This window comes from Crinia signifera, chromosome 6 (genome assembly GCF_055691185.1).
Source record: "Crinia signifera chromosome 6, ASM5569118v1, whole genome shotgun sequence".
Classification (NCBI taxonomy): Eukaryota; Metazoa; Chordata; class Amphibia; order Anura; family Myobatrachidae; genus Crinia; species Crinia signifera.
In genome coordinates this window covers 118,461,648-118,478,390 of record NC_139222.1, presented here as the reverse complement: position 1 = coordinate 118,478,390, position 16,743 = coordinate 118,461,648, and the positions used below count along the sequence as shown (strand labels likewise).

Here is a 16,743-nt window from a genome sequence, read left to right as displayed (position 1 = left end):
CACTGGGGTTCATTCAGCCCCTAATGGGACCCTGCCTAAGGAGGTATTAGGCAGCAAGTCCTCAGACCCAGAGGTTCAGGTAATGCATAGAAGTGTTCTACGGCCGAAGCTCCCATCGGAGGAGCGTCAGCGGCGTAGAGACTTTAATCTATGCTTATACTGTGGAGATTCAGGCCACTTTCTGCAAACTTGTGTTTTGCGCAACTCCAGTGGTGGCAACAGGGTGTTTCCTCTGGCCAAGTCGGGGCAGGTTGTCAGATCTATGCCTGTCTACACTGTGGCAGAGGAGCGCTCTACTGAGTCTCCCAGCAAAAGCGCTCTGATTAATACGGTTGGTCCAAGTGCTGGGAGTCCCCATTTTGGGTTTAATAATCAGCAGAGGAGGTGCTCCCCGCATGATGGGATTTCTGTTCATATGAAGTCAGAGTTGCAAACCCTTAAGGGGAAAACCCAGGTGATTGACTCAGATGCCGGGGGCCCGCCGAGTCAGTCCGATGCCGGGGGCCCGCCGAGTCAGTCCGATGCCGGGGGCCCGCCGAGTCAGTCCGATGCCGGGGGCCCGCCGAGTCAGTCCGATGCCGGGGGGTCAGTCCGATGCCGGGGGCCCGCCGAGTCAGTCCGATGCCGGGGGCCCGCCGAGTCAGCCTGATGCCGGGGGCCCGCCGGGCCGGTCAGACGCCGGGGGCCCGCCGAGCCGGTCAGACGCCGGGGGCCCGCCGAGCCGGTCAGACGCCGGGGGCCCGCCGAGCCGGTCAGACGCCGGGGGCCCGCCGAGCCGGTCAGACGCCGGGGGCCCGCCGAGCCGGTCAGACGCCGGGGGCTATGATGAGGCCCGAAGTGCGCAGCCCCGAGTGGGGGCCCGAAGTGCGCAGCCCCGAGTGGGGTTCCGAAGTGCGCAGCCCCGAGTGGGGTTCCGAAGTGCGCAGCCCCGAGTGGGGTTCCGAAGTGCGCAGCCCCGAGTGGGGTTCCGAAGTGCGCAGCCCCGAGTGGGGTTCAAGTTGGTGTTGCCCCAGAAGGGGTTCAAGTTGGTGTTGCCCCAGAAGGGGTTCAAGTTGGTGTTGCCCCAGAAGGGGTTCAAGTTGGTGTTGCCCCAGAAGGGGTTCAAGTTGGTGTTGCCCCAGAAGGGGTTCAAGTTGGTGTTGCCCCAGAGGGGGTTCAAGTTGGTGTCGCCCCAGAGGGGGTTCAAGCCGGTGTCGCCCCAGAGGGGGTTCAAGCCGGTGTCGCCCCAGAGGGGGTTCAAGCCGGTGTCGCCCCAGAGGGGGTTTAAGCCGGTGTCGCCCCAGAGGGGGTTCAAGCCTGTGTCGCCCCAGAGGGGGTTCAAGCCTGTGTCTCCCCAGAGGGGGTGCAAGCCTGTGTCGCCCCAGATGGGGACTCTGTCCATCTAGTCCCTAAGAGGGATTCTGATTGTCCTGTCTCTGAGCAGAGTTCCAGCCATGTCGGTAACATGGAGGGACCATCTGTTGGTCTTTTTGTTGCTGCCCAGCCAGAGTTTCACTATAGTGCTGCCCACTTAGAAGTACGTCACAGTGGTGATCAGCCAGAGACTCATCATAGTGCTGCCCAACCAGAAAGACCATCAGACTTGGAAGAGGTCATAACCTCTAAGGGGGTCCCTAAAGTCTCAGCCTCAAGGGCCATAATTCCAGCTATACAGACCAGTCAGTTAGCTGATAATGAAGTTACTGTTGATTCTTTGAATGATATCTCTACATCTCTAGTCTTTGATGGGGACTTAGCCCAATTTGTTGCACTCGCGAACCACTATGTCTCCATTATAGAGTCCAGACCATTTTTAGGTATCACTTCTGATAATATTGTGTCCTATATGATCTACTCCTTCAGAGGGAAGCCTTCCAAATGGGCGTTCGAATTGATTAATTCTGAAGATCCCCTTCTTAAGGATTTCCGGGCATTTAGTGATGCTGTAGTGAAAAAATTTGGTCCCAATAAAAGTGGTTCAGATGCCTCTGGGCCGACCATCTTGTCTGCAGAGACTCCATGTTTAGGAGAGTCAATACAAAGGGCCCAGCCCATAGCTATTGCCTTGACTGCAGGATGTGCTTTTCTATCTTCCTTTCAGAGCCATTCAAAGAGAAGGAGAAAGAAGAATAAGCACTGACCTTTTGCTTTGTCCTGTTTGTCATATCTGTTTGTCTGGTTTTGTTGTGTCCGTAGGCCACCTTTGAGAGGGGGGCACTGTTACAAGCTGCAGTCACAGCTTGTTTCTGTTTGTTGGTTGATACCCATTCCAGGGTTTGGTATTCTCCATGTAGGGGAGAACCTGGTATTGGGGTCCCTTGACCCCTCTTCAAGGGGGGGGTACTGTTAGGATCCGCCTCCAGCGGATCTGTGTTATGCGCAGATTCACATATTCTGTGTGTAGTTTCATGTTCTCTCTGGGTTTATCTCAGCCTGTGTGTGTGTGTTTACTCGCTAGTGGCATCCAGTGGTCAGCCTGGGCCATTGCAGGTTACTTTCAGTACTGTGTGTTCTGGACTCAGGTGTCTTGATTAGGCTCCTAGCCTGCAGTGCACACCTTTTAGGCAATGTGTAATCAGCACCACATTGTGCTCACTATATAAACCCTCTGGTTATTCAGGCCCATGCCGGTTATAGCTTTTGTACCTTAGGGTCTCTAGTGTTCCTGGTTCCCAGTCTTCCGTTATTCCTGGTTCCTGTTCCCAGTCATCCTGCATCCTGTTGTTGATTCCCAGCTGTGTCCTCCGTCCAGTCTCCTGTCCTCCCGGTGTCCGTGTGTCGTCCTTTATCCGTCTCCCGGTCCCTGCAGCTCCTGTTGGTTTTTGTGGGATCCCTTCTCCAGCGTGGTGCTTCCTTCGGCTGGTTCCCTGCCTTGTCCGCAGCATCTCAGCTCCAGCTAAGTTGATATCCCTCGGTGTTCAGATAAGTTGGGAGATTCCCCCTCTTTGTCTCCTTACTAATCATTTGCTTATTGTGTCAGCGTATAGTGTATTGTTACACCTGTCAGCAGTACTTATTGTGTCAGTGTATCGTGTATTGTTACACCTGTCAGCAGTACTTATTGTGTCAGCATATAGTGTATTGTTACACCCGTCAGCAGTTCTTAGTGTGTCAGCATATCGTGTATGGTTACACCCGTCAGCAGTTCTTAGTGTGTCAGCATACTGTGTATGGTTACACCTGTTAAGCATTAGCACAGCGGGTTCCAGTTTAGAGTGCTATCCACTGGCACCCCTCTCCGCAGGGCAGGGTGGTTCTCGCCTCTTTGTTTGTTAGATAGATTTCCCCTTGTTTACCTCTGGCCTTGGCGGCTGCGTTGTCACTAGTAAGACCAGGTGGCATCGGGGTGGGAGCCTGACTAACGGGCTCCCACGAACGCGGCTATTATTGGTGAAGGTTAGCTTAGCACGCATCCGCCAACTCCAAGGGGTGACAACGGAGTTAGGGTTGGCGAGATCTCCCTGTTCCTAACAGGAGTACAGGAAATCTGACTGAAGTGTGATACATTTTCAGATCAAGATATTTACATGCACACTCAAAGGAAACACATTTGAGGTGTGTCAAACATTAAACAAAGTATACTGTAGGTGCAATAAAATGTGCTTATTTTTAATTATTAAAACTTTTTTTCTTCTGGTATTTATTAACCCTTTGAGTGCCAACTTCTCCACGAGAGATGTGCAAAATGTCTGCTAAAAATGCCAGCGTCGCTCACATTTGTTATAAAAATGTAAAAAAAATGTTGTGAAAAACAAAATTATATTTGCTATATTAGGTAAATATTCCAAGTCATTATAATAAATTAAAATGTTTGCTTGCCAGTTTTCACACCTATTTTGACTATTTTCACTTGGCACTTACGTAAATGTGTTTTATGCTAAAATAAAATACAATCATGCTTACAGTATGTGTCTACCAAAATGTGGAGATTATATATATATATATATATATATATATAAAGGCAAGGTTCCTAATAAACCGCAAGGTAGTCAGGAACAACACGTCACTGCAGCACTTACTGAAGAAGATGAAATCTTTATTGCATAGCCTCAACGGCTCGTTTCGGGGTTACTACCCCTTTCTCAAGAGGCAACAACAAGTACAACATACAATGTAGCAGCATGCCTTTAAATAGCAGTTATTGGCGCCAATTCGTGTGACGCTGGACATTACTGCTAAGCCCGTACACCTGCGTTCAGGACCAATAGAAATGACGTATGTGGCTCACACCCACAATGCCATTGCCATGGTAGCAAAAGCACGGTCTCCGGCTTGCAGAACCAGCGACAGCGTCTTGGTCTCCTAGGCGACCGCACATACGTCATCACATGGCGTCAGACACGGCTCACACACGCGTCTAGTTTACCATGGATTCCCGTCTTGAGGGCGCCTGGAGTATCCAGTACCGCAATCGACGAATGGGCACCAAGGCACAGAAATACATGTAAATAGCACATAGTAACTACAAACTAAACCATAAAACGTATGGACAGTAGTGTCACGCGCAGCCGTGCAAACCAACCAAGCCTCTCACTAGCCTGGTGGTTGTCACGGCGACGCGAACACAGATAGACGCCCATCAAAACCCGGCTTCACGCTACCACGTAGACCGAACACGCCTCTCTCACTGGCGTATCGGTCGCCATGGCACCGCGTTGCCAAGCATACAAATAAAACATACATAATGCACAGAGAGGATGGCCGCATGGAATCTGAGGGATACCCGGGGGCCCGCTAATCAGCTAGGACGTCTCACACCCGCCCAACTGGAAGCAGAGTCCAGGGACACCCCCAGCGACAGGAGCCAACCACTGTGTGCCAAACATGAAATATCAATATCAAGATACCATAGAAAATACAGTGGCAGATCAAAAAGTGCATATATTTAGCGTATATACTATCAAAAAGAGTACATAAAATACAGGGAAATGTTTTGGACAAAAAGGCAATTAATCACATAACAGTTTCACATAAAGGTACTCCATACTATCCGTTCATTAAGTCCATGAGGTGAAACAGTATTTAGTCTGTGGATCCAGGTAGCCTCTAACTTTAGGAGGCGTTTCACCCTATCTCCACCACGATTTGATGGTGGGATATGGTCAATAATGATATGTCTCATGGACTCCACAGGAGGATTGAGTTGTTTAAAATGAATGGCAACAGGTTGCTCGGCTTTCTTGCCAAGTAGAGCATGCTTAATTGTGGAACGGTGCATGCCCATCCGCTCCTTGAACTTTCTTGATGTCATACCTATATAATACAAGCCACAAGGGCAAATTAATGCATATACAACAAACTGTGTATCACAGGTAAGAACATGTCTGATACGATACTCCTTAGAGGAGTGTGGGTCCTTAAATTTATCGGAGGCAATCATATATTCACAGGTAACACATTTAGGGCATTTATAACATCCTGGTTTTTTATACCTGGTATTAGGTGCCATCTCAAACCCAGTAATGTCGGAATGTACCAAGATGTCTTTGAGATTGCGTCCTCTGGTGTAACACACCAGGGGGCGCACATCTCTAAATACTGGCAGGGAATTGTCTGTGGAAACAATGGGCCAAAGGGCCTTGCTAGCAACCGGGACCACCATGCTTGAGGTATCAAACCTAGAGATGAAGGGGAAGACCTTATCATTACGTTTTTTCTGAGGTATTAAAAGGTCTGCACGTTTAAGTTTAAGAGCTCTAGTTTTGGCCTCCCAACAATTCTTTAAGCAAGTAACCCCTGGCATGAAACTTATCGACGATCACATCCAATTCCCCGTCAATTTTGGACGGATCACTGCAGATCCTACACGCACGTACCATCTGCGAGTAGGGAAGGCCTCGTTTGAGGGAAGGAGGGTGGTGGCTACCTGAAAGCAATAGAGTGTTTCTATCGGTAGGTTTCCTAAAAACTGATGTCTGGTTACTGCCCCCCACCAAGGAGACTTTTACATCCAGAAAATCAATACATTCACTGTTAGATTTATATGTGAATTTAATGGGGGTATTCAATTGGTTAATCTCCTCCATCATAAGGTTAAATAACTCCTCCCCTCCGTCCCAAAACATGAAGAGGTCATCGATGTATCTGCAGTACGTCCGGATGTGTTGGCCAAAGCGATGTCTCAAAATAGTCTCATTTTCAAAGTTAAACATGAAAACATTGGCGTAAACCGGAGCGACCGCCGCCCCCATCGCACATCCGGACGTCTGCAGATACATTTTGCCGTCAAACAAAAAGTAATTTTTTGTGAGAACTAATCTCAATAATTGCAAATATAGATTGATGTTAAAGGGGAAATCAGTAAGACCATTCAAAAAGTCACACATGGCAGAAAGTCCCTGATTATGTGGAATGGACGTATACAAACTAGCTACGTCCATCACACACATCCTGGTATGGTCCTGTAAGCCGACAGTACCACCGATAGCATTAAGAAAACTAGTCGTATCCTTGAGAAAACCTGGTTGGACAGTCACATGGGGCTGAATGAGCATATCGAGGAGCTGTGACACCGGTTGGTAAAGACTCCCCCTGGCAGAGATAATCGGTCTGCCAGGGGGATTCACAAGACTTTTATGAATCTTTGGTAAAGAATATAGAACCGGTATCACAGGATCCTTGACCTTTAGAGCATTTGCACATTTCACATCAAGAAGACCATCTCTAACTGCATCATCCAGCAGAGTTAACAATTCAGTTTGAAATTTCTTGGTAGGATCAGCAGGTAAAACACAATACACGGAACCATCAGATAACTGTCGATTTAACTCGGCCCTGTAATCACACAGATCCTGTATCACTATACCGCCCCCCTTGTCGGCAGGGCGGATAGTGATACTCCGGTCTGAACTCAATGCTTTAAGGGCACTTTGCTCACTACGGGACAGATTATAGTGAATTGGTTGCTGAACTGCATTAAACCTGGTCATGGAATCATTAATCAAACGAGTGAAAGTTTTAATTGACGTATTGCTGCTCTGGGGGTCAAAGGTAGATAAATGCTGACGACGTATAAAGTCACCTGTAATGCTGGTATCAGGCACAGCCACTGAACCCTGGAAGTGCTCCTTCAGTCTCATATTTCTGCCCAAGCGGTATAGGCTGCACTGCCATTCAAAATCATCATGGACTGTTGTTGGGATAAACGAGAGTCCCCTATTGAGAACCTGTAAGTCAATGTCCGAAAGCTGTCTAGAGGACAAATTGAAGATTAATTGTTCCTTTTGCCGACCACTCTTGTAGAGCCTCTCATTCTGCCCGCTGCGGCGGGTTCTCTTGTTGGCGTTCCCGATTTTTTTCGGGTAGCTACCCCTAAAGGGGGACGTGCCGCAGAGGGGTCATCTGACTCGGGCCATCCGAAATCGCTGTTGCTCTGTGAAGAACCACGTTGTGTATCACGATTATCTCTTCTATTGCGCCATGAATTGGTGAATCGGGGTCTCTGGAAGCGTTTGGGAATAGAAGCACCGGACACCCACCGGTAAACGGTGTTCTCCTCATAATCTTGGCGTACGACTTGAAGTTTATTCCTTTTAAACTTGAGCAGTTCGGTTCTGTATGTGTCACATTGGTTTTGAAGCTTGCTCCATAGTTTCTCATGATCTTTATTGGCAAGCATAGTTTCATGGATTGATGTGAAACTCTCAATCTTCTCTCTGGTGGAGTTAAGTTCACGGCCTGCTTGATTAATCACTAAAAGCATAAGATCAAGTCCACATTTATTAAGAACCGCTACCCAGCGTCGACAAAATTCAGGACAAGAACGTCCAATAGTCGGAATATTCCGCACTCGGAATCCACGTGGAATGAGCTTTTCACGAAAGTAATCGGACAAAGATTGCCCGTGCAGTAAAAAGTCCAGCTCACGCTTACGCAATTTGAGGAGTCGATGATAAATGTCTTCAGCATCCAAACTGTTATCACCAAGTGGATCTGCGAACAGCATTTCAGCGGCCTGCTCAGCAGAGAAGCTCAGGGTCTCGCCAATCGGTAGTGTGACATTACCAGGAACAAAAATCCTGTCAGTAGAAGAGCCATCAGTATTATCCATGGTAACAGGTGCTGACTGCCACTCAAGGCAGAGTATTCAAATCGTATAGTAGAAGATGTCGATTGCTGGGTGTGCCTTGTCCCTTTAAGAGGATCTGCGTCCCCTCCACAATATGCAGACACTGGACCGGCACTTCCCACGAAGAGATGAATAAAAGCTGCGTGCCCTTGTCGAATTAGTAGAAGGCAAGGTTCCTAATAAACCGCAAGGTAGTCAGGAACAACACGTCACTGCAGCACTTACTGAAGAAGATGAAATCTTTATTGCATAGCCTCAACGGCTCGTTTCGGGGTTACTACCCCTTTCTCAAGAGGCAACAACAAGTACAACATACAATGTAGCAGCATGCCTTTAAATAGCAGTTATTGGCGCCAATTCGTGTGACGCTGGACATTACTGCTAAGCCCGTACACCTGCGTTCAGGACCAATAGAAATGACGTATGTGGCTCACACCCACAATGCCATTGCCATGGTAGCAAAAGCACGGTCTCCGGCTTGCAGAACCAGCGACAGCGTCTTGGTCTCCTAGGCGACCGCACATACGTCATCACATGGCGTCAGACACGGCTCACACACGCGTCTAGTTTACCATGGATTCCCGTCTTGAGGGCGCCTGGAGTATCCAGTACCGCACGTTCCATACGTTTTATGGTTTAGTTTGTAGTTACTATGTGCTATTTACATGTATTTCTGTGCCTTGGTGCCCATTCGTCGATTGCGGTACTGTCGCTGGTTCTGCAAGCCGGAGACCGTGCTTTTGCTACCATGGCAATGGCATTGTGGGTGTGAGCCACATACGTCATTTCTATTGGTCCTGAACGCAGGTGTACGGGCTTAGCAGTAATGTCCAGCGTCACACGAATTGGCGCCAATAACTGCTATTTAAAGGCATGCTGCTACATTGTATGTTGTACTTGTTGTTGCCTCTTGAGAAAGGGGTAGTAACCCCGAAACGAGCCGTTGAGGCTATGCAATAAAGATTTCATCTTCTTCAGTAAGTGCTGCAGTGACGTGTTGTTCCTGACTACCTTGCGGTTTATTAGGAACCTTGCCTTCTACTAATTCGACAAGGGCACGCAGCTTTTATTCATCTCTTCGTGGGAAGTGCCGGTCCAGTGTCTGCATATTGTGGAGGGGACGCAGATCCTCTTAAAGGGACAAGGCACACCCAGCAATCGACATCTTCTACTATACTATTTGAATACTCTGCCTTGAGTGGCAGTCAGCACCTGTTACCATGGATAATACTGATGGCTCTTCTACTGACAGGATTTTTGTTCCTGGTAATGTCACACTACCGATTGGCGAGACCCTGAGCTTCTCTGCTGAGCAGGCCGCTGAAATGCTGTTCGCAGATCCACTTGGTGATAACAGTTTGGATGCTGAAGACATTTATCATCGACTCCTCAAATTGCGTAAGCGTGAGCTGGACTTTTTACTGCACGGGCAATCTTTGTCCGATTACTTTCGTGAAAAGCTCATTCCACGTGGATTCCGAGTGCGGAATATTCCGACTATTGGACGTTCTTGTCCTGAATTTTGTCGACGCTGGGTAGCGGTTCTTAATAAATGTGGACTTGATCTTATGCTTTTAGTGATTAATCAAGCAGGCCGTGAACTTAACTCCACCAGAGAGAAGATTGAGAGTTTCACATCAATCCATGAAACTATGCTTGCCAATAAAGATCATGAGAAACTATGGAGCAAGCTTCAAAACCAATGTGACACATACAGAACCGAACTGCTCAAGTTTAAAAGGAATAAACTTCAAGTCGTACGCCAAGATTATGAGGAGAACACCGTTTACCGGTGGGTGTCCGGTGCTTCTATTCCCAAACGCTTCCAGAGACCCCGATTCGCCAATTCATGGCGCAATAGAAGAGATAATCGTGATACACAACGTGGTTCTTCACAGAGCGACAGCGATTTCGGAAGGCCCGAGTCAGATGACCCCTCTGCGGCACGTCCCCCTTTAGGGGTAGCTACCCGAAAAAAATCGGGAACGCCAACAAGAGAACCCGCCGCAGCGGGCAGAATGAGAGGCTCTACAAGAGTGGTCGGCAAAAGGAACAATTAATCTTCAATTTGTCCTCTAGACAGCTTTCGGACATTGACTTACAGGTTCTCAATAGGGGACTCTCGTTTATCCCAACAACAGTCCATGATGATTTTGAATGGCAGTGCAGCCTATACCGCTTGGGCAGAAATATGAGACTGAAGGAGCACTTCCAGGGTTCAGTGGCTGTGCCTGATACCAGCATTACAGGTGACTTTATACGTCGTCAGCATTTATCTACCTTTGACCCCCAGAGCAGCAATACGTCAATTAAAACTTTCACTCGTTTGATTAATGATTCCATGACCAGGTTTAATGCAGTTCAGCAACCAATTCACTATAATCTGTCCCGTAGTGAGCAAAGTGCCCTTAAAGCATTGAGTTCAGACCGGAGTATCACTATCCGCCCTGCCGACAAGGGGGGCGGTATAGTGATACAGGATCTGTGTGATTACAGGGCCGAGTTAAATCGACAGTTATCTGATGGTTCCGTGTATTGTGTTTTACCTGCTGATCCTACCAAGAAATTTCAAACTGAATTGTTCACTCTGCTGGATGATGCAGTTAGAGATGGTCTTCTTGATGTGAAATGTGCAAATGCTCTAAAGGTCAAGGATCCTGTGATACCGGTTCTATATTCTTTACCAAAGATTCATAAAAGTCTTGTGAATCCCCCTGGCAGACCGATTATCTCTGCCAGGGGGAGTCTTTACCAACCGGTGTCACAGCTCCTCGATATGCTCATTCAGCCCCATGTGACTGTCCAACCAGGTTTTCTCAAGGATACGACTAGTTTTCTTAATGCTATCGGTGGTACTGTCGGCTTACAGGACCATACCAGGATGTGTGTGATGGACGTAGCTAGTTTGTATACGTCCATTCCACATAATCAGGGACTTTCTGCCATGTGTGACTTTTTGAATGGTCTTACTGATTTCCCCTTTAACATCAATCTATATTTGCAATTATTGAGATTAGTTCTCACAAAAAATTACTTTTTGTTTGACGGCAAAATGTATCTGCAGACGTCCGGATGTGCGATGGGGGCGGCGGTCGCTCCGGTTTACGCCAATGTTTTCATGTTTAACTTTGAAAATGAGACTATTTTGAGACATCGCTTTGGCCAACACATCCGGACGTACTGCAGATACATCGATGACCTCTTCATGTTTTGGGACGGAGGGGAGGAGTTATTTAACCTTATGATGGAGGAGATTAACCAATTGAATACCCCCATTAAATTCACATATAAATCTAACAGTGAATGTATTGATTTTCTGGATGTAAAAGTCTCCTTGGTGGGGGGCAGTATCCAGACATCAGTTTTTAGGAAACCTACCGATAGAAACACTCTATTGCTTTCAGGTAGCCACCACCCTCCTTCCCTCAAACGAGGCCTTCCCTACTCGCAGATGGTACGTGCGTGTAGGATCTGCAGTGATCCGTCCAAAATTGACGGGGAATTGGATGTGATCGTCGATAAGTTTCATGCCAGGGGTTACTTGCTTAAAGAATTGTTGGAGGCCAAAACTAAAGCTCTTAAACTTAAACGTGCAGACCTTTTAATACCTCAGAAAAAACGTAATGATAAGGTCTTCCCCTTCATCTCTAGGTTTGATACCTCAAGCATGGTGGTCCCGGTTGCTAGCAAGGCCCTTTGGCCCATTGTTTCCACAGACAATTCCCTGCCAGTATTTAGAGATGTGCGCCCCCTGGTGTGTTACACCAGAGCACCAGAGGACGCAATCTCAAAGACATCTTGGTACATTCCGACATTACTGGGTTTGAGATGGCACCTAATACCAGGTATAAAAAACCAGGATGTTATAAATGCCCTAAATGTGTTACCTGTGAATATATGATTGCCTCCGATAAATTTAAGGACCCACACTCCTCTAAGGAGTATCGTATCAGACATGTTCTTACCTGTGATACACAGTTTGTTGTATATGCATTAATTTGCCCTTGTGGCTTGTATTATATAGGTATGACATCAAGAAAGTTCAAGGAGCGGATGGGCATGCACCGTTCCACAATTAAGCATGCTCTACTTGGCAAGAAAGCCGAGCAACCTGTTGCCATTCATTTTAAACAACTCAATCATCCTGTGGAGTCCATGAGACATATCATTATTGACCATATCCCACCATCAAATCGTGGTGGAGATAGGGTGAAACGCCTCCTAAAGTTAGAGGCTACCTGGATCCACAGACTAAATACTGTTTCACCTCATGGACTTAATGAACGGATAGTATGGAGTACCTTTATGTGAAACTGTTATGTGATTAATTGCCTTTTTGTCCAAAACATTTCCCTGTATTTTATGTACTCTTTTTGATAGTATATACGCTAAATATATGCACTTTTTGATCTGACACTGTATTTTCTATGGTATCTTGATATTGATATTTCATGTTTGGCACACAGTGGTTGGCTCCTGTCGCTGGGGGTGTCCCTAGACTCTGCTTCCAGTTGGGCGGGTGTGAGACGTCCTAGCTGATTAGCGGGCCCCCGGGTATCCCTCAGATTCCATGCGGCCATCCTCTCTGTGCATTATGTATGTTTTATTTGTATGCTTGGCAACGCGGTGCCATGGCGACCGATACGCCAGTGAGAGAGGCGTGTTCGGTCTACGTGGTAGCGTGAAGCCGGGTTTTGATGGGCGTCTATCTGTGTTCGCGTCGCCGTGACAACCACCAGGCTAGTGAGAGGCTTGGTTGGTTTGCACGGCTGCGCGTGACACTACTGTCCATACGTTTTATGGTTTAGTTTGTAGTTACTATGTGCTATTTACATGTATTTCTGTGCCTTGGTGCCCATTCGTCGATTGCGGTACTGGATACTCCAGGCGCCCTCAAGACGGGAATCCATGGTAAACTAGACGCGTGTGTGAGCCGTGTCTGACGCCATGTGATGACGTATGTGCGGTCGCCTAGGAGACCAAGACGCTGTCGCTGGTTCTGCAAGCCGGAGACCGTGCTTTTGCTACCATGGCAATGGCATTGTGGGTGTGAGCCACATACGTCATTTCTATTGGTCCTGAACGCAGGTGTACGGGCTTAGCAGTAATGTCCAGCGTCACACGAATTGGCGCCAATAACTGCTATTTAAAGGCATGCTGCTACATTGTATGTTGTACTTGTTGTTGCCTCTTGAGAAAGGGGTAGTAACCCCGAAACGAGCCGTTGAGGCTATGCAATAAAGATTTCATCTTCTTCAGTAAGTGCTGCAGTGACGTGTTGTTCCTGACTACCTTGCGGTTTATTAGGAACCTTGCCTTCTACTAATTCGACAAGGGCTCGCAGCTTTTATTCATCTCTTCGTGGGAAGTGCCGGTCCAGTGTCTGCATATATATATATATATATATATATATATATATATATATATATATATATATATATATATATATATATATATATATATATGACAGAAGGTGCGGCACTCACGATCTTTCTTTCAATAAACAGCAAGGAGCCGCTGCGGTTATTGCATCAACGTTTCAAAACTTTATTGTTTTGTCATCAGGATATGTGATGACAAAACAATAAAGTTTTGAAACGTTGATGCAATAACCGCAGCGGCTCCTTGCTGTTTATTGAAAGAAAGATCGTGAGTGCCGCACCTTCTGTCCTCCACGTTTAAGCATATTTCTTGCTGTGAAGGCACCGATCACCAAGCAACATTGTTTTTGGGAGTGCCGGACCCATCTACCCTATATATATATAGGATTGTTGTTTTTCACTATACTATTGCCTTGACAAAGGGGCGTTGTTGCCCCGAAACGTTGGCTGCCTTTTAGCTTTGTTTTTTCAATTACACGCTTTGAATCAAGTCCCTGGAGTGCCTGCTTTTCTTCCTACGGATCTCTATATATATATATATATATATATATATATATATATATATATATCTCCTTTAGGGGAAGACAGTCCTTCTTTTTTTAAGGTCTGTCCTCCCTTTGAAAAGGGTCCTCCTTTATGTAATAATTAATAGGCATGTAAGCATAATTACAATATAAAATGTTACAAATGTTTTTATTATGCATTTATCATATTATAGTGTAATATTGTTGCAATGAATAAAATGTTTCTTTAATTTACAGCAGTGGTTCCCAATTTGTGTGCCTAGGCACCCTGGGGGTGCCTCAGGACACTTGCAGGGGTGCCTTGGGTTGGTGGACCAGGATCAATTCATATTATTTTTGGTCAATATACCAGACAAAACCAGTGCTAGTGGCTGCCAATCATAATATATGTGGACAAACCGACGCAAATCTTGTCCCTCACCAGAAAACTGTGACATATAAGCACAATACACATAATTTAAAAAAAAATCTGAATTTCTCGATCAGAAGCATTTGGCCTAGTGGTGCCTTGAAAATATTTTGATGCTCTAGGGTGCCGTGATTCGAAAAAGTTTGTGAACCCCTGATTTACAGTATTCTTATTCTTCAGTTTATTTGTGTCCTCCTTTTCATTGTAAAAAAAACTATTTGTGGAAAGACTGCGCATGTGTGCCGTGGACTTTTGGGTAATAAAGATGTATTACAATGAAGTAGTTAACGGTAACTAATCTTTGTTACCCACAAGTCCACGACACACACACACACACATATCAATAATAGTCTTAATTTTATGTGATGCCTTTTTTAGTTTTTTTTTTTTGTGGTTATAACCTGGATTATCTAAATACAATGGGGAGTTTCCTAGCAACACTAGTGATCATTTTTTCAAGAAGTGAGGCAATATGTGGTTATACATTTTAAAAGTGATGTTGTGACTACTTTTTTTATGTCCTATTTACCTCCTTTTGCTTTTGATGACAAATTGATGCAATTATTTTTCTGGACAGGTGTCTATAATCAGTTTGACTGCTAACTGGTTGGGTTACTCAGAACTTGGCGCTATAAAATCCCTGAGAACTTTGAGAGCCCTCAGACCATTAAGAGCATTGTCCAGATTTGAAGGCATGAGGGTAAGTATTCAGACAAATGTTTATGGCATCAGCAATGATGAACCTCTAATACTAAAGTCTTTGCTTGTGCTTACTTCAGACCTTTATACCCTTCTTAACTTATGTTGTGTATATGACTCCAGAGTTCCTGGTTGTTGTTTTTTTACTACTTATGGGGCCTACAACCCCACTTACCATTCCCAATCAGCTTGATGGAACCGCACACAATGCAGAGGCGATGGAGGGATCTGAATGGATCTCTTTTCTCAACAGCGGACCTCCTTCCCATGGGGAAAGCAGGGCAGGTTTCCATAAGTTTGAATACTTCTATATTTGCTAAATACTAGGTAGCTGCGTCCGGGCCTCTATTAATGAATGGGCCCATCACTTAAAACACGTGGAAATGTATTTATCCATAATGCGATGAAGAAGCCCTTAAATATGTGATTGGGTCAACATTCAGTTGCTAAAAGTTCCCAGTTATTTTGCTGCTTCAGCTAGTCTCCATTAACTGTGAATTGTCTGATTTGCAAGGGTACTGTGATTGAATAGCACAGTGCTAGCCTTTTATTATGAATATACTGCCGGTTTAATCATTTGGTATGTTCTCTCTTGTTTTAAGGTGGTGGTGAATGCATTACTGGGTGCCATCCCTTCCATCATGAATGTGCTGCTGGTTTGTTTAATCTTCTGGCTTATCTTCAGCATCATGGGCGTCAATCTGTTTGCTGGAAAATATTATAAATGTATCAACAGCACGACGTCTGAAATGTTTGACATATCGGTGGTGAACAATCGCTCGGATTGCTTAGCTCTAAACTACACAGAAGAAGTGCGATGGGTTAATGTCAAAGTGAATTTCGACAATGTGGGTCTGGGATACCTGTCCCTGCTGCAAGTGGTGAGGAAATCAGAATATAATGATTGTGTGTGTATAAGCAGTGTGCTAAACATCTCACAATTATGGCTCTAACAAATCCTGCCCTGAATGACCCATGGAGCATAATATATACAATTTTGAGGTATTAATCCCTTCACTTAGAAGGATGAGTGGGATTCATAAAGATTTGTCTGTCCAATCTATGTGGTGGGAGCAAAAATCTGGCAGTATGTTCAGTATGGGAACAAATGACAATAAACCATTTGCTCCTAAATGCTGGATAATGGCTAAAAATGATTGTTCAGATAAATTGGTTAAATCTAATGGATTTAACCAATTGTCTGAGTGACCATTGTCTGTTTTCCAGTGTTTAGGAGCATATGGTCGATTCTCATGTGATCCCATACATTACCAGATCTTTGTTACCACCAGATAAATCTTTAGGTGTGTAGCTTGCTTAAGCACTGCAGGGGGTTCAAATGAGGTTACCTTACCTAAAAGATCCCCTTATAATTGCCTTCACAGTGGTTCCCAACCTGGGGTACTTGCGATAAATCGCCAGCTGCGCGCTCCCGTGTGCACTGCCTAATGGTCGCTGGTCGCAGGAGCATGCTCCTGCGACCAGCGGCTTTCCCCGCGATCGCTGTGCCGGGAGGTCAGCGCCGGGGAGATCAGCGTTGATCTCCCCAGCCCCGTGCGGCTGCTCCCTCCTCCGTTCAAAGTGACAGCAGCAGCGTCTGCTGCTGCTGCACTCCCCCTCCGCCCCGTAGCAGTGTCTCCTTTTCATCGCTGATGAAAAGGAGACACTGAGCAATATGATTGC

At 46.0% G+C, this 16,743-nt stretch overlaps 1 protein-coding gene across 1 annotated transcript in view; it reads left to right on the top strand.

The window, feature by feature from the left end:
* SCN4A (sodium voltage-gated channel alpha subunit 4) overlaps positions 1-16,743 on the top strand; it is a 122,910-nt gene that overhangs the window by 91,056 nt on the left and 15,111 nt on the right. The window contains exons 19-20 of the mRNA XM_083146942.1: positions 14,939-15,061; positions 15,663-15,941. Coding sequence (XP_083003068.1) covers positions 14,939-15,061; positions 15,663-15,941 — 402 coding nt within the window. The remainder of the gene's footprint in view (positions 1-14,938; positions 15,062-15,662; positions 15,942-16,743) is intronic.